The following is a 27,430-nucleotide window of genomic DNA, read 5'->3' on the forward strand; positions in this document are numbered from 1 at the left end:
CCATCTTCCTTCCGAGGAGTGGCTGGTGGGTTTGAACCGCCAGCCTTCTGGTTAGCAGTCAAGTGCCTTAGGCACTACGCTACCAGAGCTCCTATAATATTGAACAGGAATGGTGATAAAGGGGATCCTTGTCTGGTACCTTTTCATAAGGGGAATGTTTTCAGTCTCTCTCCATTGTGAATAATGTTGGCCATTGGTTTTGTATAAAGGCAACCACTGACATGGAATTGGATCCGACTCATAGCGACCCCTCCTTGGGTTTCTGAGGCAGTATCACTACAGAAATAGATTGCCCAAACTTCCTTCTGAGGATTGGCTGGTGGGTTTGAACCACCAGCCTTCTGGTTAGCAGCCAAATGCCTTAGGCAGTATGCCACCACAGCTCCTTGGTCTTGTATTTATGCCCTTAATTACACTAAGGAATTTCCCTTCTATTCCTATTTTGTTCAGCACTTTTATCAAGAACAGGTACTGGATTTTGTTAAATGCCTTTTCTGCATAATTTGATATGATCATGTGGTTCTTCTTCTTTGTTTTATTTATGTGTTAGATTAACAAAAAACAAACAAAACTTGCTGCTGTCAAGTCGATTTGACTCATAGTGATCCAATCCCGAGGCGGTATCTCTATGGAAGTTGTTGTTGTTGTTATGTGCCATGGAGCCGAACCCGACTCATAGCGACCCCTCCTTGGGTTTCCGAGACAGTATCACTGCGGGAGTAGATTGTACAACCTTCCTTCAGAGGAGTGGCGGGTGGGTTTGAACCTCCAGCCTTCTAGTTAGCCGTCAAGTGCCTTAGGCACTATGCTACCAGAGCTCCTTCTATGGAAGTAGATTGCCCAATCTTCCTTCCAAGGAGTGGCTGGTGAATTTGAACTGCTAGCCTTCTAGCTAGCAGTCAGATGCCTTAGGCACTACATCATCATTGCTTTCCTAATGTTGAATCATCCTTGCACAAATGGTATGAATCTCACTTGGTCATGATGTATTATTTTATTGATATTTTGCTGGATTCTACTGGCTACAATTTAGTTGGGAATTTTTGCATCTATGTTCATGAGGGATATTAGTCTATAATTAAAAAAAAATTTTTTTAGTAGTGTCTTTGCCTGGCTTTGGTATCTGGGTATGCTTGCTTCGAAAAATGAATATTGGTGTATTCCCATATTCCATATTCTGGCGTAGTTTGAGTAGAATCGGTGTTGGATCTTCTCTGAATGTTTAGTAGAATTCACCAGTGAAGCCATCTGGGCTAGGACTTTTGTTGGTAGTTTTTTTCATGACTGGTTCAACTTCTTCCATTATGATGGGTCTGCTCAAATTTTCTACTTCATTCTGTATTAGTTTAGGTAGGTAATGTGTTTCTAGAAATTGGTCAATTTCTTCTAGGTTTTCAAATTTGTTGGAGTACAGTTCTTCATAGTATCTGGTTGTTATCTTTTTTATTTTGCTGTTTCTATTGAGACATTACCCATTTAATTTCTTATTCATGTTATTTGCATCTTCTCCTTATTTTCCTTTGTTAAATTTGCCAGTGGTTTATTGATTTTATTTATCTTTCCAAAGAACCAACTTCTAGTCTTGTCAATTCTTTCTATTGTTTTTCTGTTTCAATTATTTCTGCTTAAATGTATATATATCTATTTTTTTTTCTTCGGGTGACTGTAGGCTTATTTTGCCTGTCTTTTCTAATTGTTGGAGATGTTGGGCTAAGGCATTGATTTCAGCTCATTTTTCTTTTTTGATGTGTACATTTTCTGCTACACACTGCTCTCTTAGTGCTGTTTTTGCTGGGACCCAAACATTTTGGTGCCTTGTGTTTTTGTTCTCATTTGAGTCAAGGAATTTTTTAATTTCCTATTTTATTTTTCCTATTATCGAGTAGTTTTTAAGCAAGTTATTCAGTTTCCACAGCTTGATTTTTTTCCCTTGATCTTATTGTTGATTTCTAATTTATTGCATTGTGATCTGAGAAGATGCTTGGCAATATTTTGATGTTTTTAATTTATGGAGACTTGCTTTGTGGCCTAATACATGGTCTATTCTGGACAACGAGCCATGTGTACTGGAAAAGAATGTATATTGTGCTGCTGTTGGATAAAGCATTGTATATGTGTCTATAAATTCAAATTGGTTGATTGTGTTGTTTAGTTCCTCTGTGTCTCTGCTAAATTTCTTTCTAGTTGTTTTATCCTTCTTGAAAATGGTATATATCTTACTATTATAGTGGCATTGCTTATTTCTCTTTTCAGTTCTGTTAATGTTTGATTTATTTGTTTTAGGGGAGCTCTGGTAGCATAGTGCCTAAGGCACTTGACTGCTAACCAGAAGGCTGCCGGTTCAAACCCACCAGCCACTCTTCGGAAAGAAGATGGGGCAATCTACTTCCGTAGTGATGCTGCCTCGGAAACCCAAGGAGGGGTCGCTATGAGTCGGGTCTGACTCCATGGCACATAACAACAACAACATTTGTTTCAGGGCTCTTTCACTGAGTGTGTAGATATTTATTATGGTTATGTCCTCATGTTTGATTGACCCTTTCATCATTATCTAATGTCCTTCTGGTCTCTTATACTGGCTTTTTCCTTAAAGTCTATTTTGCCACAAATTAATTCTGTCACTCCTGCTTTTTTTTTGTATTGTCTTTTGCTTGATACATTTTTTTCCAACCTTTGATTTTTAGTTTAATTTTGTCTTTGTGTCTAAGGTACGTCTCTTGTTGATAGCATATTGAATGGGTCTTGTTTTCTTATCCTTTCTGCAAATCTCTGTATCTTGATTGATGCATTACATCCACTTATACTCAGTGTAATTATTGACAAGTTTGAATTTATTGGTAGTTTTTTTTGTGGTGCTGCTTATGTTTTTGTTTCATATTATTTTCTTTGCTGATTCATTTTGTTTATGGATTTTCTAATTATTTCCTTTTTGCTATTGTTTTATCATTTCCTAAATATTTGTAACTTTCCTCTTTTTATATTTGATGAGAAGGTTTATTATTTTTCTTTAAGGTTTCCCTGTAATTTGGTATTTCCTTCCCATGTTTAAAACAGTTCATGCTATTTTGAAATCTTCTTGACTTTCTCTCCATTTGGAAATTTTGTGACTTCACTCTTATTACTTCATTTTGCTTTGTCATTGTCCTCATTTGCAAATTGATATTTCTGGTTTCCTGTTTTAAGACTGGGCAATCTACTTCCATAGTGATACCACCTGGGAAACTCAAGGAGGGGTCGCTATCAGTCAGATCCTACTTGTTGGCAGTGAGTTTGAGTTTTCAGTCTAGTAGGTTTATTTTACTTGGGATACTTCAATATCTGGGTTGGTTCCTGGGTGATGTTTTCATGTGTTTTAATCTCAGGCTGTTGTCTGCTGTGGTAGGTTCCCTGTCCAAAAGACACCTTTTCCTATCTCTTGGGAGGTTAGTCTGGCTTTTACAAATCTCCTTAATTCTGCTTATCTATGAATGTAAGTTTCTTCTAGTCGGTATTTGATCCACACCTTTATTCTTTTTTCTGAAGCACTGTGTTCTAGGATTATGATCTGTATCTGTTTCACTTGGTGTCTCGTTTCTTTGTTGTAGAGGGTCTGAGTAGCTTGTCTGTCTATTCTGCCATCTTGCTCTTAGGCCAAACCCTTAGTATTTTAATTCTCTTCTTATACTGTCCCTTTCTGTGTTGGATTTCTGTAGCAAAGTGTCTATAGAATTGCTTTTTAAAATAGGATAAACACAGAAATCATCTATGTTGTGTAGTAATCAAAAACAGCCTGTTAGTCTATTTTCTTTGCCCTTGAGATTAGTTCTAATAAATTACTGAATTGGCTATAGTGATAAGTGTGTGGTGTAAACTATATCAGTACTTCATCCTAAACAGCATGGGGGGGGCATTTTGATTGTCAGTGATCTAAGGTTACTATTCACTTAGCTTAAAAAAATTGTTGAATATGTTCTAATGGGTATTGATGTAGAATACTGCTTATAATGATCTGAGTTCTGAATCTAACTGTTTCACATCTAAGTAGCACCATGGACTTTTTATATGATAGCAATATATGCTAAATTTTCCAGGGCTTCAACTCCTATGTAGATAGAGAGAAGATTATACATTATTTTGTTTAGAAATTTACCAAAAGTTGTTTGCCATTTTAGAAAATGATGGCACTGAGAGCTACACTTTTTGTGACACTTGATTCACCAGTATAAAATTTCAGACTTCAGGTTTCAGTCTCTATTTGGAGCTGTCATGTGCAAATATGTAGGAGAGGAGACTTAATCCTTAGCAATCTTGGAATCAAATGTTATTAAATTTGCAGAGGATTGCAGAAATCACTTTAAAAATAATTAATAAATTTCTTTCAAAAATATTTTATATTATTGTCCTCCTATATATGCAAAATAAGGAGCTCTGGTGGCATAGTGCCTAAGGCATTTGACTGCTAACCATAAGGTTGGCAGTTCAAACCTACAGCCCAGCCGCTCTGCAGAAGAAAGATGGGACAATATGCACTGTGAGGTATGATAAAATGAAAAGAAATATATGTGGTAAACACTAGAGTTGGAATTACTTATTTGTCTTGTAGTTGCCTGTTATTTTTCAATCTCACTCTAATAACTCTCTTAGAGGTCTGCCAGAACTTCTCTATAATGTTTTGATCACCACATTTCTTTTCTCAATCCATCTTCTATTCTCCATTACCTATAAAAGCATATGGTCTGCAAGGTCCTTTTTAAGTAGTAGAGGACGAATGTGTGCCCTAGCATTTAGTGGAATTTCTTTCTTCTGTGCAAGCCATTGTTATTGCACAATTGCACAATATCATATGGAGAATCATTTTGACACTGCACTTAAAAGCAAGGGTCAGTTCATCTGTAAGAATATCATTCTTCCTCATTTTTTCCACAATTGGTCTTTCCAATTCATTTTTTAAAAAATTTTCTACTTTGAAAAATCATGCTTAAATAAGTCTCATTTGTTCTTTGTTCCAATGGTGGTTTTAATTGTTAGTCACCCATACTCAATAAACAATAAAATTTTATTGTTTTATCAAGTACTTGTATAGAATGTTTATTCATGTTCTTAGTGCTCTTTAAGTCAATTTTTTAAATCTGATTATTGCATTATATCTTCTAGTACAGCTATATTTCAACAATGACATAGTAATACAAAAATTTTATTATAAGCTACTTTCCTTCTATTTCTCCTTTCTATTACAGTCAAGGGATCATGCTGATCTTTTAGAAATAGTATACACAGGAAGGTAACATTACCTCTACATTTCATCTCATGACAGTAAAGGCAGTACAGAAAAATATTTGTTGAAAGAAGTAGGCATTGGGTCTGAAAGGGCTGAGAAACCACTGGTCAATATTGCAATTGCATCATAGTCCCGAGTTTAGCTTCTTCATTCACTAGTAGAAAAACCTTCCAAACTATTATTCTATTAAAAAAAGAAAAAAGCTCCCAGTTTTAGAGATCTAATGTAGATGATATTTTCAATGTATGTACTTAATGAATTTAGAAAAAATTAAAACATGACTTAAAATGATTTAGGCATGTTACTTAGATAAGGCATTTACAATTTATTTTATCATGTATAACAAAGATCAGTAAGCTTCTGTTTATTGATTTTTGAAGCAGATGTTTGTTTTTTTATATGCAGAAGTCCTTCAGAGTCTGTAAGATGATCAGTGTTAGCTTAAGTTCCTCAAAAATCTGTCTAAAATCTAATGGAAAAAATTTCCAATACTTTAATTAAGATAGGTATTAGCGATATCCTTATTTCACCAATTGCTATTGTTAGGTGTCATTGATTGTAAATATAAAGGAGTCAGAATACAAGGCCTAAATGGAATAAGAATGAAAGGCTAGATAGAAATCAGAACTCTGGGTTTCCTACCTCCTATGTCTACATTCAGAAAGGCCTTGGTTGAAGATTTAAAGGTGAAAGGTAGCCTCACTGAGAGTGATCATGAACAGATGGAATTTAGGATTCTAATCAAAGAAAGGAGAATAACCTGAAAAACAAGGTAAATGAATTTAAAGACAATAAGTGGACAAGGGAAGTATAGATTTAGCTGGGATGCAAAACTCAAAAGTATTTCGGAGGACTTGATGTTCTTTAGAGAAACATTTACAAGATGGATGACCAGAATAAATTTTCCAATATATTAAGAGAAGAGGGAAACTAGGTGACTAAGGAGACTATACCAACATCTAGGTAAACCTTTAACATATTACAAGTGTTTCATTGCATATAAATCGGGCTAGGTTCCAGCTACAAACAAATCAGGGCTTCAAACTGGTTCATTCCAATTTGAAGCCCTGCTGAGACTCCGCATTTTCACTCCATATACTGAATCAGAAGCTGACTTTTGGCAAGCGCCCAGGTGACTCTTGTTAAAATATAGATTCTGATTCAGAATATCCAGGGTGGAACTGCAGACTCTCAGCAGGGGGTTGAATCAGAATGCACTGGTTTGAAAACCTGAAATCTGCTACACTTAAAAATCAAGCTAAAGGCTAACACAACGAGTGGGAAGAATTTTAGATTAAAGATAATTAAATTCATATGATGAGGCTATTTAAATTTATCATGAGGTATAATATGCTAAAGGTGCTTTCAGATGGTGCTGGAAATATACATGTATTTTTTAACTAATGCTATTTATTATTATTGTCTTTAGATAAGATCATCGCTCTGGAGGGAATATGCCAAATGGGACATGAGAGAAAGAATTCACATAGGATGAGGTTGCTGTCTAATCATGAGGTCTTTATACAAAATTTCTTAGGGCACTCATTTTTTTTTTTTTTTTTTGACTAAAGTTTAATGAAACACAAATTGTGAAAGTGCCTTAACATTAAAGAAAATGCAAACACAGTGCTTAGTAACTAAAATTTGTAAATTTATGTTGATAAGCATAAAGCAACTTTAAACTAGCTTAAATTACTTGTATTCAATATCCATATTGTCTTCTAAAGTGTGTGACATATGATTTACAGAAGAAAACTGTTACCACTGAAAATCAATTTGCACATACTTATAAAATCACAAGATATGACTAGCATCACTTGGTGAGAAACAAGCTGTATTAGATCAATTGATTTCCTTTCTGAGTCAGTGATAGAGTTCCTGGCTAGAGAGGAAGTGAAAGATGTAATAAATCTTGAGAGAGGGGTTTTGTTTCTGTTTCATAAGACAGATTCATAGACATGTTGTTAGGAACTGAACATATCATTGTCAAAGAAGTTCAGGGTTACTTGGGATATAAAGAAGTGAAAGAGAAAGAGGGGTAAATTGTATTATGAGGTAAGTGGGGGTAAACTTTTATTGATGATCTGGGAAATAGGATAGATAGGCAGATAAAACACAAAGCTTGAGCTACAAATCAGTTCAAGAGTGATTGAGGTTGTATTAGATACTCCTCTGACATATTAGTGGGATAGTTTACCAGAAAACATACATGTATATACATAAACAGCACATATGATTTGGTTGAAAGCTTTTTTTTTTAACTCTTTGATAATGGGTTGCATGTTTTAAAAATAATTTTGACTTGTTATTTTCAGGAGTCAGCATGCAAGGGAATTTATTAAAGGGAAAACAAAACCGATCCTAAGAGAGAAGGTTATATGGAAATTAATTATAGAAGAAAAATTGAGTACCAGTTTGTTGTCTTTATATTGTGATATTACATGAAGATTAATATTAACCAGCTAATATTAATTATGTCCACTGAAGATAGAGGAAAGGAAAGAAAATTAGATTTCAGTAAGAAGGATTTAGATTAGCTCTTTGTCTAATATGCAGTAAAAACAGATATTCCCGAGAAAGTTAAGGAATGTCCTTCGGTAGAGATAAAAATACGCATCCTACCTGTGCAAAGTGATTTAGACAACACCTCACCTGACAGAAGTAAACCAGGTGATCTTGAAGACCTTCCAAATACATTCCTATTTATTTTATTTTGATAAAGAAACAAATTTTGGTTGAGTTAGGTATTGAGATAATTAACCATGATTATGCATTTTACATTTGAAACAATGTAGAAATTTATCTTTTATTTTTTAATCTTATATTTAAATCTTGTTTAGAAACAAACCCAAAATATCAAAAAGCACATTTAATGTATTGTCCTGTATCCACCTATTATATAAGTTGCTTTATGAAAATCTTAAAGGTCCAAACACTTAAACACTGTGCATTAATTTTCAAAACAAGAGCATGGACAGATACTGAAGACCCTGAAGGGCATGTTTGCATTAAATTTTTATTAAGTTCTCATGTGTTTCATCCAATTTTGGAGTTTAATTTCATAAATATTAATATGTAAACTTTTTCTGTAATAGTTTAGGGATTCCTAATCTCAAATTTTTACTTTGATGATACTAGTATATACTTTAAATTGTGATTATAAATTGATGTGGGATTTGTAATATGTAAAGAAAAGAGAAGATTTTAATTTAAATATTATTGTCATTAAAAAAGGGGGGTTGAGGTAAAAAGATTGAGGCTTAAATGGATTAGTTTATGAGATGAAAAAAAAATTACTGTAGCTTGCATGACAAATAGGTTAACTAATAGTTTGGAAGAAAAAACAAGCCCAATTTTCTGTTTACTGAGAAAAAAATAGGTTAATTTCTCACTGAACTTAGGAAATAATTGGGAACTGAATATCTACTAATTTGTTGTGAATGGTTAAATGCTAAAGCCAGTCATATTTCACATCTAGCAAGTTAGCAAGAGCTACTGTTTCTTTCTTGAGGTTAAACTTTGCACTGTATCAACTCAAAACCAGCACCAATAGCTGACAATAATTTGCTTGCTTTCAGAAATCACAGTGGACAAGCAGACAAAGATGGAATTATCCTGTAGATAAAATCTCATCCCAATATTGAAGAAAATCTCCAGAGACCCTTTTTAAAGTGCTTACAAATACAGTTAAAGTGGGAGGGAAGCTGCCACAATTTCCCTTATTTTCAGATTACTCTGTACTGCTGACTAGAAAACATCTTCAGTCTCAAGTGCTATTAATTCATAACTTTCACCAACTTTGAATTAATTAGGGAAACAACTGAGAAATCAAGATACAACACGGCACAGATCCAAGTACCAGTGACATATGGAAGAGGCCAAACAGTGAATTGTAAGTAATGATGGTTACTAGTGGAGACATACTCATGCAACACACATGCACCAAATGAGTCATTATCACCATTCGCATACCCACAGTAGCATGCATGGCCTTATGCTAAAACTCTAAGCCCGGTTTTCAATTTGATGATAATAATGCGATTATTCTATTTGTGATTCTTTGTATCTGCTGTGATATAGTAGAAAACAGAAGTGAATTTTAAATTTTTTAGCCAAGTCCAAATTTCTCCAAAAGTATTACCCAGTAAAATATTATTCTGTGGTAGCTGTAGGTCATGCCAGTGACTTCAGACTAATGTAGGACACAATCAAAATGATTAGAATTTAATATAAAAAGTAGAAAATGACTATCATGCATGTACAATTTACTACTACAGTAAGCTTAAAACCATACCCCCTGCCATCCAGGAACGTGAAACTAGTTTTAAGGAAACAAAAGAGGAACAAGTGAAGATATGCTGTCATGTAGCACTTTGCTTATTTTCTTTAATCTTGTATTCATTTTTTTTTCCTGCTGAAATATTTAGCTTGATATTTATGTCTTTCAAATGGTTTAAATATTTAGGAAGTGTTCATTGTCGACCTAGGCTTACACTTTTTTTCCAGGGAAAAAGAACTCAAAATCATTTTGGTGATCCAGCTGAGAAAGTAACAATGTCTCCAACAAAGAAAGTCAAGCCATGATGTCTCCCCCAGGCACCTGGACTAGCTAAGGGCGGCATGAAGATGTTGCATTGAACAGGGCATACAGCAGGCAAGTTCACATGCCAGTAAAGGGGCACTTTGAGCATCAGATGATGAAATTTGTGATCGTACATTACCTTTCACATTGCGACCATTGTCTGTTTAGAGCGTATAAGGATGAAAAAGAGAGAAATAGAAAAAGAAGACTAAAATTACGGTATATACACTAAGTTACCTCAGTAAAAATAAGATGTAAAAACAAAATTTATCTTTGATTGAAATTAATACTTTTTACAATTGAACAAAATTAAATGGACTAAAAACAGTATCTATAACAATAAGCATTCATGCTTAAGGATGGGAAACATTTATCTCATTTAATTTAAATAGATTCCAAGATTCAGACTTTATAATTATGACAGTTTGGAGAAAGATATCCCCAGCTGTCTTCAGTAGTGATCAAACTTTCAAACTTGTCAGAAGCCAGTTTTAGCGTCTCCTCAAAATCACTTATGTCTATTACACAAAGGAAGATTCCACAACATTTTGCATGTTAAGTAATTTTTTTCATATAATGTAATCGATTACACTAATAAAGGAAAATGTTTCAAAAATAACAGGTTATCTTAGTAAACAAATTTGCATTATTTATCATAATTTTATTAACTTCCCCCAAAATACATCTCAATGAATAATTTGAAAGTAACAAACATAACTTGAAGAATCATTCCTCGGAAAAATAATTGCAGGAAATTGGTGAAAGATTCGACTGTTTAAAAGGAGCATAGGATTTTTTAAATTTGTATTAATAACACACTCAGTGTAGTACCTATTTAGAAATTCATTTATATTAAAATAGGCAGTTTCCAAATCTCAGACTTGAATGTTTTCAGATTTATTTTGAGATTAGCAATCTGACTCTCTGATGCATATTTGCTGCTAACAAAATATGCATTGCTAGTTTTGAAACAAACAAGCTTAAAATAAATGAAGTCACATCAAAACCATTCAAATATATCCAAGATTTGAAGATCTGTTCAACATTTTGTTGGCATCTCTGCTAACACTGTGCATATTTAAAATCTTAGGATATATCATAATTGTTTTGAAGCTTATAATGAAAGCAATTCCAATAGTGTGGTCTATTGAATTGCTGCAATAGATATTGCCTTGGACAGAGATACACACACAAAAAAACTGCACCTTATGTGACAACCCTGTTTCCTCTTTGAGGGATCACAAAAAGCAACTAAGAATAAGAGAATGAAAAAGATCTTGGATTATACAGAATTAATCCCTCTAAGGGAGCTCTGGTAGCATAGTGCCTAAGACACTTGACTGCTAACCAGAAGTCTGATGGTTCAAATCCACCAGCCCCTCCTTGGAAAGAAGGTTGGGCAATCTACTTCTGAAGTGATGGCAACCCAAGGAGGGGTTTCTATGAGTCAGGGTCAACTCGACGGAACATAACAACAACAACAACAACATCATCAGAAGCTGGATACAAAAATCTTTAGTAAAATACCAACTGTTGCATGCATTTAAAAACTGTACTTCTACTCACAAAATCTGGGCATTATATATATAAATGTATAAATTATAAGAAACCTAACTGAAAGATACATTTTATAGTTAATGCTGCTTTGATACTACAAGGTGCTGTATGTGGCCTGTGCATTGGTGCAAGCAGAGATCTGTTTATTTTTCATCCATGATAATCAAAACCAAACCAAACCCACTGCCATCAAGTCGATTCTGACTCTCAGTGACCCCCCTTGGGTTTCCAAGCTATAAATCTTTACGGCAACAGACTACCTCAACTTTTTTCCCATGAAGTGGCTGGTGAGTTCGAATCTCAGAACTTTGGGTCAGCAGGCAAATGCCTTGAGTACTGCACCACCAGAGCTCCTTATCCACAGCAATATAAGTGCAGAGATTGGAGCAAGCATTTACAATGTCTTCAGAAATTTGGCAGAATTATTTTATGTCATTGAATCTAATTATAAAAATAACTGGAGTTTTTATTTTGTATGTCTATTTTTTAAAATTTCATTTTCCTATTAAAAATGTATTGGTCCATGACAAGTTAGCAAAAGAAATATGGTCTTTCATCACAAATGGTTTGAGAAGTACAGTTCTAAGGTACTTGATAATGTGGATTAAATGAGAGAATCATATTAAATATTACTAATATATTCACAAGATAAAGTTTTATAAAGATAGCTGTGGTAGTTAAATTTGTATGTCAACTTGGCTGTGCCTGGTTGAGTGGCTGGGCAGCTGGTGGTAGTTATTCCCCATGATGAGACTGGCAATCAACTCCATGGTGGGCTCTACCACAAGCAGCTGAGTAGCTGCCTTTGGGATGTGGTCTGCTTCCTGTATATAAGGAGAAGCCTTGGGGATAGTCTCTAGGTTATGGATGGCATGCTTGGACCCTGCATGTAGCCATGTCATTGTTCAGCAGCCTGCCATGCTCTGCCGACCTTGGGACTTAAAACGGACTTGAAGTAATGGCCTGCTGTATGGTTTGGTAACATCGGGGTTGTGCCATTTTATTTGTCGACCTTGGGCTTGTTAGCAGCCAGTAGCTGCCTGAGTGAAGAGATGGTTCTAGCTTCAGTGGGCCAGGAGCGAGAGGCAGAGCTGAAGCCCAAGGTCGAGGGGCTTTCACCCAGCGCCTAGAGCCTGGCACTTTTAACTCGGACTTCTAGCCTCCCGAACTGTAAGAGAATAAACTCTTGTTTGTTCAAGCCCTCCCATTTGTGGTATATTCCTGTCAGAGTGGCACTAGGTAACAAGAACAATAGCCTACAGATAGAAAGAAACGGTCTCTCCCTAAATGAGGACACAATAATCTGAATTCAAAATTTGGTATATTTGGGACTTAACCTGTTAACAAATTACATGGATTGATCAAACTAAATCTATTTTAAAAGTTCCCATCTCCCTTTACTAACGGATAAGTTCCTAACATATATCACAGTATCCAGCTTTAGGAAGTATAGCTATTTCTACAATAATCTGTGATTTTGTAGCTAACTGCTCTAAAGTAAAGTTCAAAGAGCCCTCTAAATTTATCAGTCTTGGTCACATGTTAACTGCAGCATCTGTAACACAGTAAAACAATGATATATTTTCTGAAAATAACATAACTTGGGTAGGGGAGGAAAATTAAGGATGATTTTAGCACCAAGTGTATATGTAAAGGACTTGTATTGGGAAATTCAAAAATATTAAATCTTCCTTTCCAATATATGGCACTTAATTTTATCAGTAACTACGTACTAAATAGAGACGACATAACTGAAAACACTACAGTTAAATTATGAAATCTTATCTAAACTACTCACTACTACTGTCAAAACACAGATTTCAGTCTGTGTGAAGCAGCAATTATGTACCAGTTTAAGACTCAAATTTTTTTTCTGAATATAATGTACTGTAACTTAGATTCTAGGCATTGAAACTAATCTCTGAAAAGTCTACATGATTGTTAAAGAAAACGACACCAAGTGGACTAACTGAGGCTTATATTGGTCACTTGAAGGTCCTTATCAAATTTCTTATTTTGTTCAGTCATCAGAAGCATTGCTCAAAGATCAAATTACAGAGATTTCTCTTGTTAGGAGATAGTGTCCATACCATTACTAGGTGGCATAGAGCCTTAGACGATTATTCAGTTTGGGAACTGTCCTTGATTTTATTTTCCTTTTGACCCTCTCTGGATGACAGATTAAAATGAACAAGCTAATTGTTTTGTACCCTCTATACTACTGTCAAACCTATCTTGCAAAAACTGTTCCTTATTTTTATGTGATATTGATTTATCTCTTTCTATTTTTTTTCCTGCTGTTTTCTTTTACCATTTTCTGCCTTCTTTACTTCACTGAGCTCTTTAAATATTCTCCCCCACCCCCATGACTCAATCCTAAAATTCCCATTTAAATTTCAGTGTATTATGGTGTACATGACTCATTATTTTTCAATTATAGTTTAGGGACATAATTCACCAGCATGGTGCTTTCAATGTCACACAAACATTTACTGAGCACCTGCCATGAAGTGGGCAATTGGGCTGGAACTAACTAAGCCAGAGCTCCCGTGCTAAAGGAGCTTATGGTAACATAATTGCTTGCACATCCAACAGTGATGGCAAATGCATAATAAATACTAAAAATACAATGTAATAAATGCTACAATACATGTAATCACTGCTTTGCACACTCAAGGTGTGAAATAACTTAATTCTTCTAGTCTTGGAAGAAGGAAAAGAGCCCCTAAGGAGAGAGTATGGCATTTGCACTGGGTCTGAAGCTATGAATAGTAGTGTCAAGAGGGACAAAGTGGAAAAGAGTATTCAAGGCCAAACAAAGTAATGAACAGAGAAATGAAGCAAGAAAATACATAACTCATTTGTAGGAAAAGGCAGGGGCTAGAAACGGCTTGAGAAGTAAATGTGGCCAACTGTTATAGTGCCTGGTGCCCTACACTAAGGAGCTCCATGATCCAGTTTGTTTTAAAAAGAAAAACAGCAGCAGCATGGGTGATGATGGTCATCTCAGGAATGAACACCACAGAAAGGATAGTTGGCATCTCAAAGTATCCAAACCTCGGGGATTCAGAAAATTGGGACTGACATATGCATGCATCAAGTACTTTGATTCTCATATGCCCCGGGGAAAGTCCAGTGACTCATCAGACCCCTGCAACATTTTGAATAGCAGGAGTGATGAAGGAAAAGCACACATCATTGCATGGACTGACTGTGGACTCTGGAGACGGGCAGTCAGTCCTGGGTTTGAATCCAGGCTCTGACACTGATTAGCTCTGTAACTTTGAGCCAGTTAACTTATTTAACACATCTTGTTGAGAATTAAATGAAAGTTAATGTGCATAAAGTACTAACATTGCCTCACACATTGTAAATATTCAAATTTAATCAATTGCCATGCCTAGGAAACATTTTGTCTATGCCTTTTAAACATCTTATTTTCACTATAAGGATCCTTAGTGGTGCAGTAGTTAAGTGCTCAGCTGCTAACTGAAACATTGGTGATTCAAACCAAACAAGAAGCTCTGTGGAAGTACAGACATGCCAATTTTCTCCCATAAAGATGACAGCGTAGAAAACACTATGGGCCAGTTCTACTCTATCAGATGGGGTTAGTATGAATTGAAAATCGACTCAGTGGCACCTACCAACAATAACCATGTTTACTACTGGTTAATTTAAGAATGTGAGCATAAAAAGGCCAAAAGAAATAGATGAATTTGACTTTGATTTAAAAGTTTTTTAGTTTATGATCAGGACATTCAGGGTTATTCCCCCCCTTCAAAAAACAAAACAAAACCAAAAAAAAAAAAAAACCTTCCCCATCCCCTTATTTAGCCCTTATCCGCACGGTTGATAGTTTCTGATCACTCAGTATCTCACATTTAATATACCCAATTCTTTGGAAAGAGCTGAGCAATAAAATACTCATGTGATGGCAAACCACATTTTCTGCCCAGGGCATGACTGTTTGCTAAATGCTGTAAAATTACTTATGCTTGACATCAAAGTGTTCATCACCTAAGAGCATCTCATAATAAGCGTTAATTAACATGCCACAAGGTAGGCAGATAATGGTTATCATAGTATTACAGAAAGAAGCCAGAAAGAACCAAGTTACTCATTAGAGTTCAAAGAGGAAATCAATAACCATCTTGAATGTAGGACTCACATTTTTAACAGCCTTTAATTCCATTTCTTCTCTCAAGGCATAGGGATTAATGTTGAAATAAACAATATAAAAATAACTTTTAATTACCATTAACATATGCTTCCATATTAAAAAAAAAAAAAATCAAACATACCTTCACTGGCATGCCGGTCTCTAAATATGCTCTTGGGGTGGACACTGAATCCTTCTATATCATGCACTGAAGATGCCCTCCGTATGCTACAAATGCTTTCCCTGGATCTGGAATGGGTCAGCTGGGAACTGGACTGCAGCATGTCAGGGTAGAGTCGGTCCCATTGCCTTTTGGGAGAAGAATGGTCAAGAGGTCCAGATATATTCACCAAGGGAGAACATTTACTAGGCTGTATCAAGGCTTTTGTGTCATCTGCTTCGGAAGGGCTACAGCTTTCTTTCGTAGGAGACTTAAAGTGCTTCATGGCTACGGAATCATCACTGTGTTTAGATGAATCAATTACTACCACATCAGGGTCTTCTTGAGGTAAGGACTGCTTTCTGTAGGTGAGGACCCTCAGCCCAGGGAACTTGAAACCAAAAAGTTTGCCTAAAAATGGAGACAGGAAAGAGCATGACTATAAGATAAATAAAATACCCCTTTAAAACAAGAACTCTCATTACTACCAAGAACAAAACAGTCATTGTTGACTCATATTAGCACCATGTAAAAATAGTTATTAATCAGTACTTAAGCCAGTTAAAGTTGAAATGAGAGATATTGTAAGACAACTCTGAGAACAATATGAATTCTCATGTAAATATTAAGCAAATAGTAAAATTATTTTGTCATATTTCTGATATTGTGAGATATATTCAGTGCCATGAAATTAATATTTGAATAACACCAAGTTTTACTTTTATTATTTTTTAAAATTAAAAACACATATTAACCATACATCCCCCTTTCTAGGGAATTTGAAGAATGAGCAGAGTTTAGAAAGGAAAAAAAGGGATAGGGCACTATGTGTAAAGACAAGACACAGGAATGAGTACCATGTGTGAGTGAATGTGTGGGTGTGTGCACATGCACATGTGGATATAGTATAGTGGAGGTAGAAAGGAGGAGAGTGAGGTGGGGGTAAGGAGCTGATGCGACATCTCTAGAAAATTTGGGTTGGATAATATTGTGAGTTGGATTTGGATGGGAAAGGTGGGGTGAACTGTGCATAAACAGATCCTCATTCTATCTGGAATTCTTCAAAGGCATTTTATTTCAGAAAGAGATCTATTACAGAGATAAGAACTTATTGTACCTGGTATTTTTCTCATTTTTAAATCTGAGAATATGACACTAAATGTTATGGATGATACCTCAGAGTGAATAACGCAATAAAGGGACACACAATTTAAATATTAAAGGATGAATATTGACAATTAAATGATTAGCTAAGAAATCCAGAGTGACTGGTAGCAGAGAAACATAAATAAAAATAAGAGGATTTATATAATTTTCCTCTCCTCAATTGAGCAATAAATGTGAAAAAGAAGCATAATACCTGGTGTTGGTAAAGAACATTGACATGCATTTTTTTTTTTTTTTTTTTGCCTCCATGAATCTTATTTATTTATTTATTTAATTGTGATTTGGGTGAAAGTTTACAGAGCAAATTCACTTTCCATACAGCAGTTCACATACACTTTGTTTTATGACACTGACTACAATTTACCCCAGTGCACAGCTCTCTTCCCACTTCCTCCTGATAGTTACCTCTTCCTTGTGTCCATTCCTCTATGGACACCTGCCCCCTGAGCTGTCTTCCCTGTGCATACACAGCCCTTCTATTCTCCCATGATTGTTCTTTCCAAGGAGTGTATCTACCTCAGGTAAATGTTCAACTCATCTGCCTGTCTTTTGTTTGGCTTGAAGCCACAGATGTGGGTTCAATTCCAGATCTGAAAGGCAGATAGGGATCATAGTCTCAGTGGTTCCAGCAGGCTCTATCAGATCAGCAAACCTGTCCCCCCTACTTTTTTTACCTAATGATTTTTGAGTTTTTTTCCAAATTGTTCTCCCTCTCTATCCAGGATCTCCTACATAGATCCCCCTTCGAGCAGTTGACAGTGGTAGCCAGGCACCATCTAGTTCTTCCGGTTTCATCCTCATATAGGCTGTGGATTGTATGGTGTACCAGTTGGCTTGCACTAATTGTTTTCACAAATCTTTGGTTTTCCTCATTTTTCTTTGCTCTGGACAAGGAGAGACCCATTGTTGCATCTAGATGGCTGCTTGCAAACTTTTAAGATCCCAGTCACTACTCGCCAAAGTAAGAGGTGGCACAATGTTTTGTGTAATATGTTATGCCATTGAACTTGATGTCCCCTGAGATTATAGTCTTGAGCCCATAGGTTCAACTACTCGCTCCCTCTGGGTAGCTGACTGTGATCAAGAAATGACTATAGCCTTGTCCCTTGGCAAGCATTCTTATATTTTGTTCAAGGGGTGAAAATGGCTACAAACTCTTTGGAAAAGTAATCTGACAATTTTTATTAAAATGTAAAAATATATATTTTTATTTCACTTAGTAATATCACTCACAGGATATTGCAAGGTATAAATAGTAGTCATAATCTGAATATCCATCAGAAGGAAAAGGATGAATAAATTATGGCATTTTTATAATTTGGAATCTTAGGGTTTTTTTGTTGTTTAAATACAAGAATATGTATTTGCATAATATAGTATTAAGCTAAGAAACAAATTTCAGTTTAGTTTGTATATTGTGATCTTATTTCATTAAATTTTTAAAAGCCTCTATCTGTCCATATATAGCAGTGGAGAAAGATACAAACTTTTAATGTTGATTAGCTCAGTGAGCAGGTTTTGAATTCTTTTTTATTTATGTCTATTATTTGACTGCTAGATCAAGCATACATTCTTTTGTAATTAATAATAAAATTAAACTCCAACACCTAAAAGAAACTGCAAAGGTATGAGAAAGCATCCAAACAATAATCTGCACTTTAAAGCTTCTTTAAGTATTGTCTACAAAAAATGCAAAGTTTCTAATTTCTATTCCCAACCCAGTAATCTAGGCCCACATCATCATGGCTTTATAATGAAATATTTTCCTCCTAGTCAGTCAGCCTGTATGTTTAGACTACCATATTATTTACCTTCCTATATTCTTTAAATGACATGGACATCATTGTCTTTACTATATTTAATATGAGGTTTTCTCATTGCATTGAGAATGGTTCTAAAGCATGAAAGAAAACTTTCAAAATTTATAGCAGTTCTTCATTTTATTCCAGTAGAGGCTTCCAGCACATTGTCTTGTCTACACACACATTTTCAATTATTATCTTTAGTCCAATGACTCATAAATTTGTATTTTCAGCCCCGATCTCTCCTCTGAATTCCAGGCCTATATATATAAAATGACCTTACCAATATCTCCTAGGAAGGAAGATGGGGCAATCTACTTCCATAGTGATACTGCCTCGGAAACCCAAGGAGGGGTCACTATGAGTCGGGTCTGACTCAAGGGCACATAGCAACAACAACCACACCAACCAATATCTCCATTTAGAAATCATAAGGTATCTCAAAATCTCACAACAATACACTGCTGGTGGGATTATAAAATAGTACAATCACTATGGAAAACAGTATAGCACTTCTTGAAAAAGCTAGAAATAGAAATGCTTTATGATCCAGCATTCTCACTCCCAGGTATATAATAGTGGTGACATGAATAGACATATGCACATCTATGTTCACTGTAGTATTATTCACAATAGCAAAAAGATGGAAACAACCTAAGTGCCCATCAACAGATGAATGGATAAACAAGTTGTGGTACATACATACAGTGGAATAGTACACAGCTATAAAGAAAAATAATGAGAAAAACATCTTGTAACATGGATAAAGCTGGAGGACATTAGGCTGAGTGAAATAAATCAATTACAAAATGACAAATATTACATGGTCTCACTTTTATAAAAGGACAAGAATATGTAAACACATAGAAAATAATGTTCTTTGATGGTTACCAGGTATGGGATGGGGAAGGAGAGGGAATCACTTTCTAGATAGTAGACACTAGTTATTATTCGTGATGGGAAAGTCAGTAACCAATTTAGTAAATGATAACCAAGGTCAATGACGACAATAAGAAGTACACAAGGATAAATAACAATTTTGGTAAAAGGTATAACATACACAATTTTGCAAGAAAAATAGTAATAAAAAATATATGTCTAGTTATATAGGTAGATATACATATACGCATAAATTGTAAGGTGCTGTCAAGTCAGCTCTGACTCATGGTGACCTTATGTACAAGAGAATCAAACGCTACCTGGTCCTGCACCAGCCTCACAATCCTTGCCATACCTGAGCCCATCGTTGCAGCTACTGTATCAATCCATCTCATTAAGGGCTTTCCTCTTTTTTGCTGAACCTCCAGTTTACAAAGCATGATGTCCTTCTCCAGGGTATGGGCCCTTCTGACAATATTACCAAAGTAGGTGAGACGATAGCTGGCCATTCTCACTTCCAAGGGGCATTCTGGCTGCACCTCTTCCAGGACAGATTTGTTCATTCTTTTGTCAGTCCATGGTACTTTCAGTATTCTCCTATACCACAACTCAAAAGCATCAACCTTCTTCAGTCTTTATTCATTGCCCAGGTTTCACATGCATGTGAGGCCACTGAAAGTACCAAGGTTGAGTTAGGTGCACCTTAGTCTTCAAGGAGATATCTTTGCTTTTCAGCCCTTGAAAGAAGTCTTTTGCAGCAGATTTGCCCAGTGCAATATGTCATCTGATTTCTTGACAGCTACTTCCATTGGTGTTGATTGTGGAACCAAGTAATATGAAATCTTTGACAACTTTAATCTTTTCCTCATTTATCGTGATGCTGCTTATTGGTCCAGTTGTAAGGATTTTCATTTTCTTTATGTTGAGGCGTAATCCACAATACAGACTGCAGTCTTTAATCTTCATCGTAACTGCTTCAAGTCATCTTCACTTTCAGAAAGCAAAGTTGTGTTGTCTGCATATCATAGGTTGTTAATGAGTCTTCCTCTAATCCTGATGCCACGTTCTTCTTCATATAGTTCAGCTTCTTGGATTATTTGGTCAGTATACAGATTGAATAAGTATGGTGAATGAATACGACCTTGGAACACTCCCTCCATGATTTTAAACCATGCTATATCCAGTTGTTCTGTTTGAACAACAGCTGCTTGGTCTATGTCCATGTTTCTCATGAGCATGATTAGTGTTCTGGAGTTTCCTTTCTTCTCAATGTTATCCATAAATTGTTATGATCCACACAGTCAAATGCTTTTGCACAGTCAATAAAACACAAGGAAACACTTCCTGGTATTCTTTGCTTTCAGCCAAGATCCATCTGGCATCAGCAATGATAACCCTCATTCCACATCCTCTTCTGAATCCATCTTGCATTTCTGGAAGTTCCCTATCTATATACTGCTGTAACCCTTTTTGAATTATCTTCGGGAAGATTTTGTGCACATGTGATATTAATGATACTGTTTGATCATTTCCACATTCTGTGAGATTACGTTTCTTTGGAATGGGTACAAATATGGATTTCTTCCAGTCAGTTGCCAGGTAGCTGTCTTGCAAATTTCTTGGCATACATGAGCAAGTACCTCCAGCATGGCATCCATTTGTTTAAACAGCTCTATGTGAATTTCGTAAATACTGGAACCTTGCTTTTTTTTGCCAATTCCTTCAGTGCAGTTGAGACTTCTTCCTTCAGTACCATTTGTTCTTGATCATATGCCACCTCCTGAAATGGATGGAGATCAACCAATTTTTTTTTTTTTTTGATTGTGACTTATAGCAACCCCAACTGGATTTCCAAGGCAGTAAACAAACCCACCACTCCTCAGAAGGAAGATGAGGCAATCTACTTCTGTAGTGATACTTCCTTGGAAACCCAAGGAGGGTTCGCTATGAGTTGGGTCTGACTCAACGGCACATAACAACAACAACAACAACAACCCAAGCCTTGGTGCTTTCAGTGGCCTCACATGCATGTGAAAGCTGGACAATGAATAAGGAAGATTGAAGAAGAGTTGTTGCTTTCCAGTTGTGGTGTTGGTGAAGAATACTGAAGGTATCATGAACTGCCAGAAGAATGAACAAATCGTCCTGGAGGAAGTGCAGCCAGAATGCTCCTTGGAAGCTAGAATTGCCAGACTTCATCTCACCACTTTGGTCATGTTGTGAGAAGGGCCCATTCCCTGGATAAGGATATCATGCTTTGTACAGTGGAGGGTCAGTGAAAAAAGGGAAGGCCCTCAAAGAGATGGATTGACACAGTAGTTGCAGTGATTGGCTCAGGTATAGTAAAGAATATGAGGATGGCACAAGACTCAGCAGTGTTTTGTTCTGTTATACATAGGGTCACTATGAGTCAGAGCTGACTCGATGGCACCTACCAACAACAATAAACCCAGGCTAAATAGCTTTGGTGGTTCAGTACCTAAGGTATTTTTCTGCTAACCAAAAGGTTGGTAGTTCAAACCCCCCAGCCACTCTGTGGAAGGAAGATAGAACAATCTACTTCTGAATAATTTGTTGTTATGTACCTTCGAGTTGGCACTGATTCATAGCAATCCCTCCTTGGGTTTCCAAGGCAGTATCACTATGGAAGTAGATTGTCCCATCTTCCTTCTGAGGAGTGGTGGGTTTGTTTACTGCCTTGGAAATCCAGTGGGGGTTGCTATGAGTCACAATCAACTTGATGGCAGTGAGGTTCTTTCTTTCTTTCTTTTTTTTAATAGGCTATCATCCCCTTCATAGCTTTTACCACAGTTAGTAATTATGCACACAGTAGTTGCAGTGATGGGCTCAGGTATAGTAAGGAATATAAGGATGGCACAAGACCCAGCAGTGTTTTGTTCTGTTATATATAGGGCCATTATGAGTCAGAGCTGACTCGACGGCACCTAACAACAACAACAACAAACCAAGGCTAAACAGCTTTGGTGGTACAGTACCTAAGGTATTTTTCTGCTAACCAAAAGGTTGGCAGTTCAAACCGACCAGCCACTCTGTGGAAGGAAGATAGGACAATCTACTTCAGTAAAGATTAACACTTCTCTCTCTCACTGGATTATGGGTCTCTTAAGGGCAGGACTCCTGTCTACTTTGAGCACCAATGAGTACCAATACCACCAGAATGCCTGAGCATACTACAAGAATTTCCATGGGCAATATGTAAAACCAACAGCCAAATTATTCTCAATGGAGAGACTGAAACCATTCCCCTTGTGAACAGGACCAGACAAGGATGCCCTCTATCACCATTTTTATTCAACACTGTATTGAAGTTCTAGCCGGGGCAATAAGGCAAGAAAGGGAAATCAAAGGCATCCAAATTGTAAGGAAGAAGTCAAACTATTCCTATTTGCTGATGATATGACCCTATACCAAGAAAACCTAAAAGACTCAGTCAAAAAACTACTGGAACTAATTGAGAGATTTAGCATAGTGGTGGGATACAAGATCAATACACAAAAATCAGTTGGATTCCTCTACATCAGCAAAGAGATTGCTGAAAAAGAGATAAGGAAATCAATACCATTTATAATAGATACTAAAAAAATAACATAATTGGGAATAAATCTTACCAGGGACACAAAAGACCTGTACAAAGCAAACTACAAAAGACTACTTCAAGAAACCATAAGAGATCTACATAAATGGAAGATACCATGCTCATGGATAGGAAGATTGAACACTGTGAAAATGGTAATTCTACCCAAAGAAATCTATACATTCAATGCCATCCTAATCCAGATCCCATCAACATTCTTTAAGGATATGGAAAAACCAATCACTAACTTTATATGGAAAGGAAAAAGATCCCGGATAAGCAAAGCACTATTGAAGAAGAAGAACAAAGTAGGAGGTCCCACACTTTCAGACCTCAAAACTTACCATACAGCCACAGTAGTCAAAACTGCCTGGTATTGGTATGAGGACAGACATACTGACCAATGGAATAGCATTGAGAACCCAGCAATAAACCCAGCGACCTATAGTTAGCTGATCTTTGACAAAGGGCTGAAATCCATTAAATAGGGAAGAGATTGTCTGTTTTAACAAATGGTGCTGGCAAATTGGATATCCATTTACAGAAAAATGAAACAAGATCTGTACCTGACACCATAAACAAAAACGAATTCCAGATGGATCAAAGACTTAAATGTGAAACCTAAAACTATAAAGTTCCTCAAGGAAAAACTAGGGGCAAATTTAGGGGCCCTAATATATGGCATAAATAGATTATCAGGCATAACCCAAAATGTGCAAACAGCAGAAGATAAAGTAGATGAATGGGACCTTCTAAAAATTAGATTTTTATATGATTCCAAAGACTTCTCCAAATGAGTCAAAAGAGAACATACAGATTGGGAAAAAATATTTCTCAATGACATATGTGACCATATCTAACAAGACTTATCTCTAGAATTTATAGAAAACTCCAACACCTCAACAACAAAAAGACAAATAATCTAATTATTAAAAAATGGGCAGAAGACATGAAAGGAGACTTCAGCAAAGAGGATTTCAAGTGGCCAACAAACATGAAGAAATGCTCACGATCATTAGCCATTAGAGAGATGCAAATCAAAAAAACAATGAGATACCATCTTGCCCCAGCACTAGTATCAAAGTTCAACAATACAGAAAATAACAAATGCTGGCAAGGATGTTGAGAGATTGGGACTCTCATACACTGCTGGTGGGACTGTCAAATGATACAACAATTGTGAAAAGCAGTATGGAAATTCCTTCAAAAGTTAGAATTAGAAATAACATTGGACCCAGCCATTCCATTAATGGAACGTATCCTAAAGAAGTGAGACCTAGGACAAGAACAGATATACGCACACCCATGCTCATCACTGCACTATTTACAATAGCCAAAAAATGAAAACAAGCTAAGTGCTCATCAACAGAAGAATGGATAACCAAACTATGGTACATACACACTATGGAATACTATGCAACCCTAAAGAATAATGTAGAATCTGCATAATATGGATGAACTTGGAGGACATTATGCTGAGTGAAATAAGTCAATCAGAGAAGAAAAATATAGTATTAGTCCATTATTGTAAAAAGTCAAGTAAAGGTTTATATACGGAAGGAAATTTTCTTTGTGGGTTACCAGGGGTGTGAGGGGAGGAAAGGGAACAGTGTTAGATAGGTAGAGACAAGTACTGATTTGGGTGAAGAGAAGAGCAATGTACCAAATGTGAGTGATCAACATGGTGGCATTGGTGAAGAGAGGTGCATGGGAGGTACAGACAACAAAGATGAACCCTTTTGCATATTCAGGACTGCATTGTCAGTGAAGGCAAATATTGATCTATGGGCAGATAGATAGGTGGACAGGCTGAACTATTAGGTATGTCTATGCAGGGGGAGTATGCCCAAGAAAATGTATAGGGTTGGCAGACAATGTTTCTACATGCGTATTGGTATGTTCTATAGTAATTCCCAGCTATATAGTAGAACTGACAACGGACAAATTTGTAGTCACTTCTGGGTCACAGCCAGCTACTCAGAGTAGTCAGACCTGTGGGCTCAGGACCATAGTTGCAGGGGACATCAAGCTCAAATGGCATAACATACTACACAAAAACCTTGTTCCACATCTTACTTTGGTGAGTAATGACCAGGATCTTAAAAGCTTGCAAGTGGCCATCTTGATGCAACGACGGGACGCTCCTCATCCAGAGCAAAGAAGAATGAAGAAAACCTAAGACTCATGGAAACACTTAGTCTAAGGGTCTTATACACCATGCGATCCTCAGCCTATACGAGTATGAGACCATAAAAACTAGATGGTGCCTGACTACCACTGTCAACCACTTGGAGGGAGATCTATGTAGGAGACCCAGGATAGAGTGGGAGAACAAAGTGGAACAAAACTCAAAATCATTGAAATAAAAAGGGGGGTGGTAAGAGGAATCAGGTTTGCTGGTCTGATGGAACCTGATGGAACCACTGAGACTATGGTCCCTAGCTGCCCATCAGGTCTGAAACTGCACCCACTCCTGTGGCTTCCAGCCAAACAAAAGACAGGCATATGAGCTAAACATTTACAATAGGTAGATACACTCCTTGGTGAGATCAATTATGGGAGAATAGAAGGGCTATGTATGCACAGGGACACCACTTGGGAGGCAGGAGTACATGGGAGGGAAGGACACAGGGAAGAGGTAATGTGGGGAGGAAGTGAGAAGTGAGCTGTTGCATTGTGGAAAATTGCATCAATGTCATGAGGCAAAGTGTATGTGAGCTGCTGTATGAAAAGTGAATTTGCTCTGTAAACTTTCACCCAAATCACAACAAAAATTTTTTAAAAGAAGAATTTCTATGAGCAGATTCTAAACTTAAAAGATTTCTTCAATTTTGACTGTGGACAAAAAGCAGAATATTTGATTACTTTGATTGTCTTAGAAAATCTTAGCCTCCTGGAATGTGAACTAGTATTGACTCATATTTACCAAAATGATTGACTAAGTAAAACCCAGCACCTCATGGAAATGTCAAACTCTCTATCATACCCTAAGGGTCCCTGAGTAGCATACACAGTTAAGTACTTGGTTACTACTAACAAAAAGGTTGGTGTTTAACTCAGAAGAAAGTTCTGGTGATCTATTTCCAAAATATCACAGCCCTTGAACCCTGCGAAGCAGTTCTATTCCAAAACACATGGAATCATTACGAGTTGGAATCAACTCGATGGCAACTGGTTTGGTTTGGGTTTTTTTACACTGTGCTCTATATTCCTGTTATAATCCTCATTGTGAATTTTAACTTTTTCTGCAGAGAAAATTAGTTGCTACCATTCTGTTTTTAGAATGTAAGTAGAAATATCTTCCAACTCTTGATCATGTAGTGAAGTTTAAGTAAGATACCTGTTACAGGAAATTTTAGATTTAGTCAACAGGCTAATTTACTACTGTAGGAGCTCTGGCAGCATAGCGCCTAAGGCACTTGACTGCTCACCAGAAGGCTGGCGGTTCAAACCCACCAGCCACTCCTCGGAAAGAAGATTGTGCAATCCTACTTCCGTAGTGATACTGCCTCAGAAACCCAAGGAGGGATCACTATGAGTCGGGGCCGACTCGATGGCAAACAACAACAACAACAATTTATTACTGTAAGCTTTCATTTGGGGGCTAATAGTTAATACTGTTAAAATATAATTGGAATAGAATTTATCTCTATGGGAAAAGACATGACAAAATGCACAGAAAAACCTCAAGTAAATTCAGCATTAAACTTTGGATTAATAAAATACAAATGAGAGTAACCAATCTGTGCAAATAAGATTAAATAACAGTGCATCACAGTAACTATTTTGCAAGCATTCATACATATTTCTCCTAACAACTTTTATATGCTCAAGTAAATTGCCAAGTTAAAAATCAGTGAGCTGAATCAAAGTCATTTGATTAGTTTTTAATGCACACAAAATTGAGTTATAAAAGTTTATAAATCAATTCTGCTACCTTATTACAATGCATTGAAGGTCAATGCCTACTTTAACTCATTTTTCATCACTTGCATTACCCTCCTTCTTTAAAAACAGTTTACTAGCTTTCTTAATTAATGACCACACAAGGCATTTAGCTTCCTCCTGTAGTTTAGTCATATCCAAGGTGGTACAGATGGTCTTTTCTGCATCACTGGGCTAATATGACCATGTTATATTGCATTACAGATTTAGTTGTCTAACTGTAGTTCATTTGGAAAGAGTACACATTCTGAATTTTGTTCACAGCTAGCATTTTCAGGAATGAAAATAACAAACATAGATGAAGGTAATCCTATCATAGTTCTT

The 27,430-nt window shown here is 36.4% G+C and overlaps 1 protein-coding gene across 1 annotated transcript in view; it reads right to left on the minus strand.

The window, feature by feature from the left end:
- The window catches only part of KCNH7 (potassium voltage-gated channel subfamily H member 7), a 250,790-nt gene that overhangs the window by 195,519 nt on the left and 27,841 nt on the right, over positions 1-27,430 (minus strand). Inside the window, exons 3-4 of the mRNA XM_042781076.1 lie at positions 15,701-16,129; positions 9,979-9,999 (exon numbers count right to left, since the gene is read on the minus strand). Of these exons, the coding sequence (XP_042637010.1) occupies positions 9,979-9,999; positions 15,701-16,129 (450 nt within the window). The remainder of the gene's footprint in view (positions 1-9,978; positions 10,000-15,700; positions 16,130-27,430) is intronic.

Source organism: Orycteropus afer, unplaced genomic scaffold (genome assembly GCF_000298275.1).
Source record: "Orycteropus afer afer isolate SDZICR_OR568_19922 unplaced genomic scaffold, OryAfe1.0 scaffold00084, whole genome shotgun sequence".
Lineage (NCBI taxonomy): Eukaryota > Metazoa > Chordata > Mammalia > Tubulidentata > Orycteropodidae > Orycteropus > Orycteropus afer.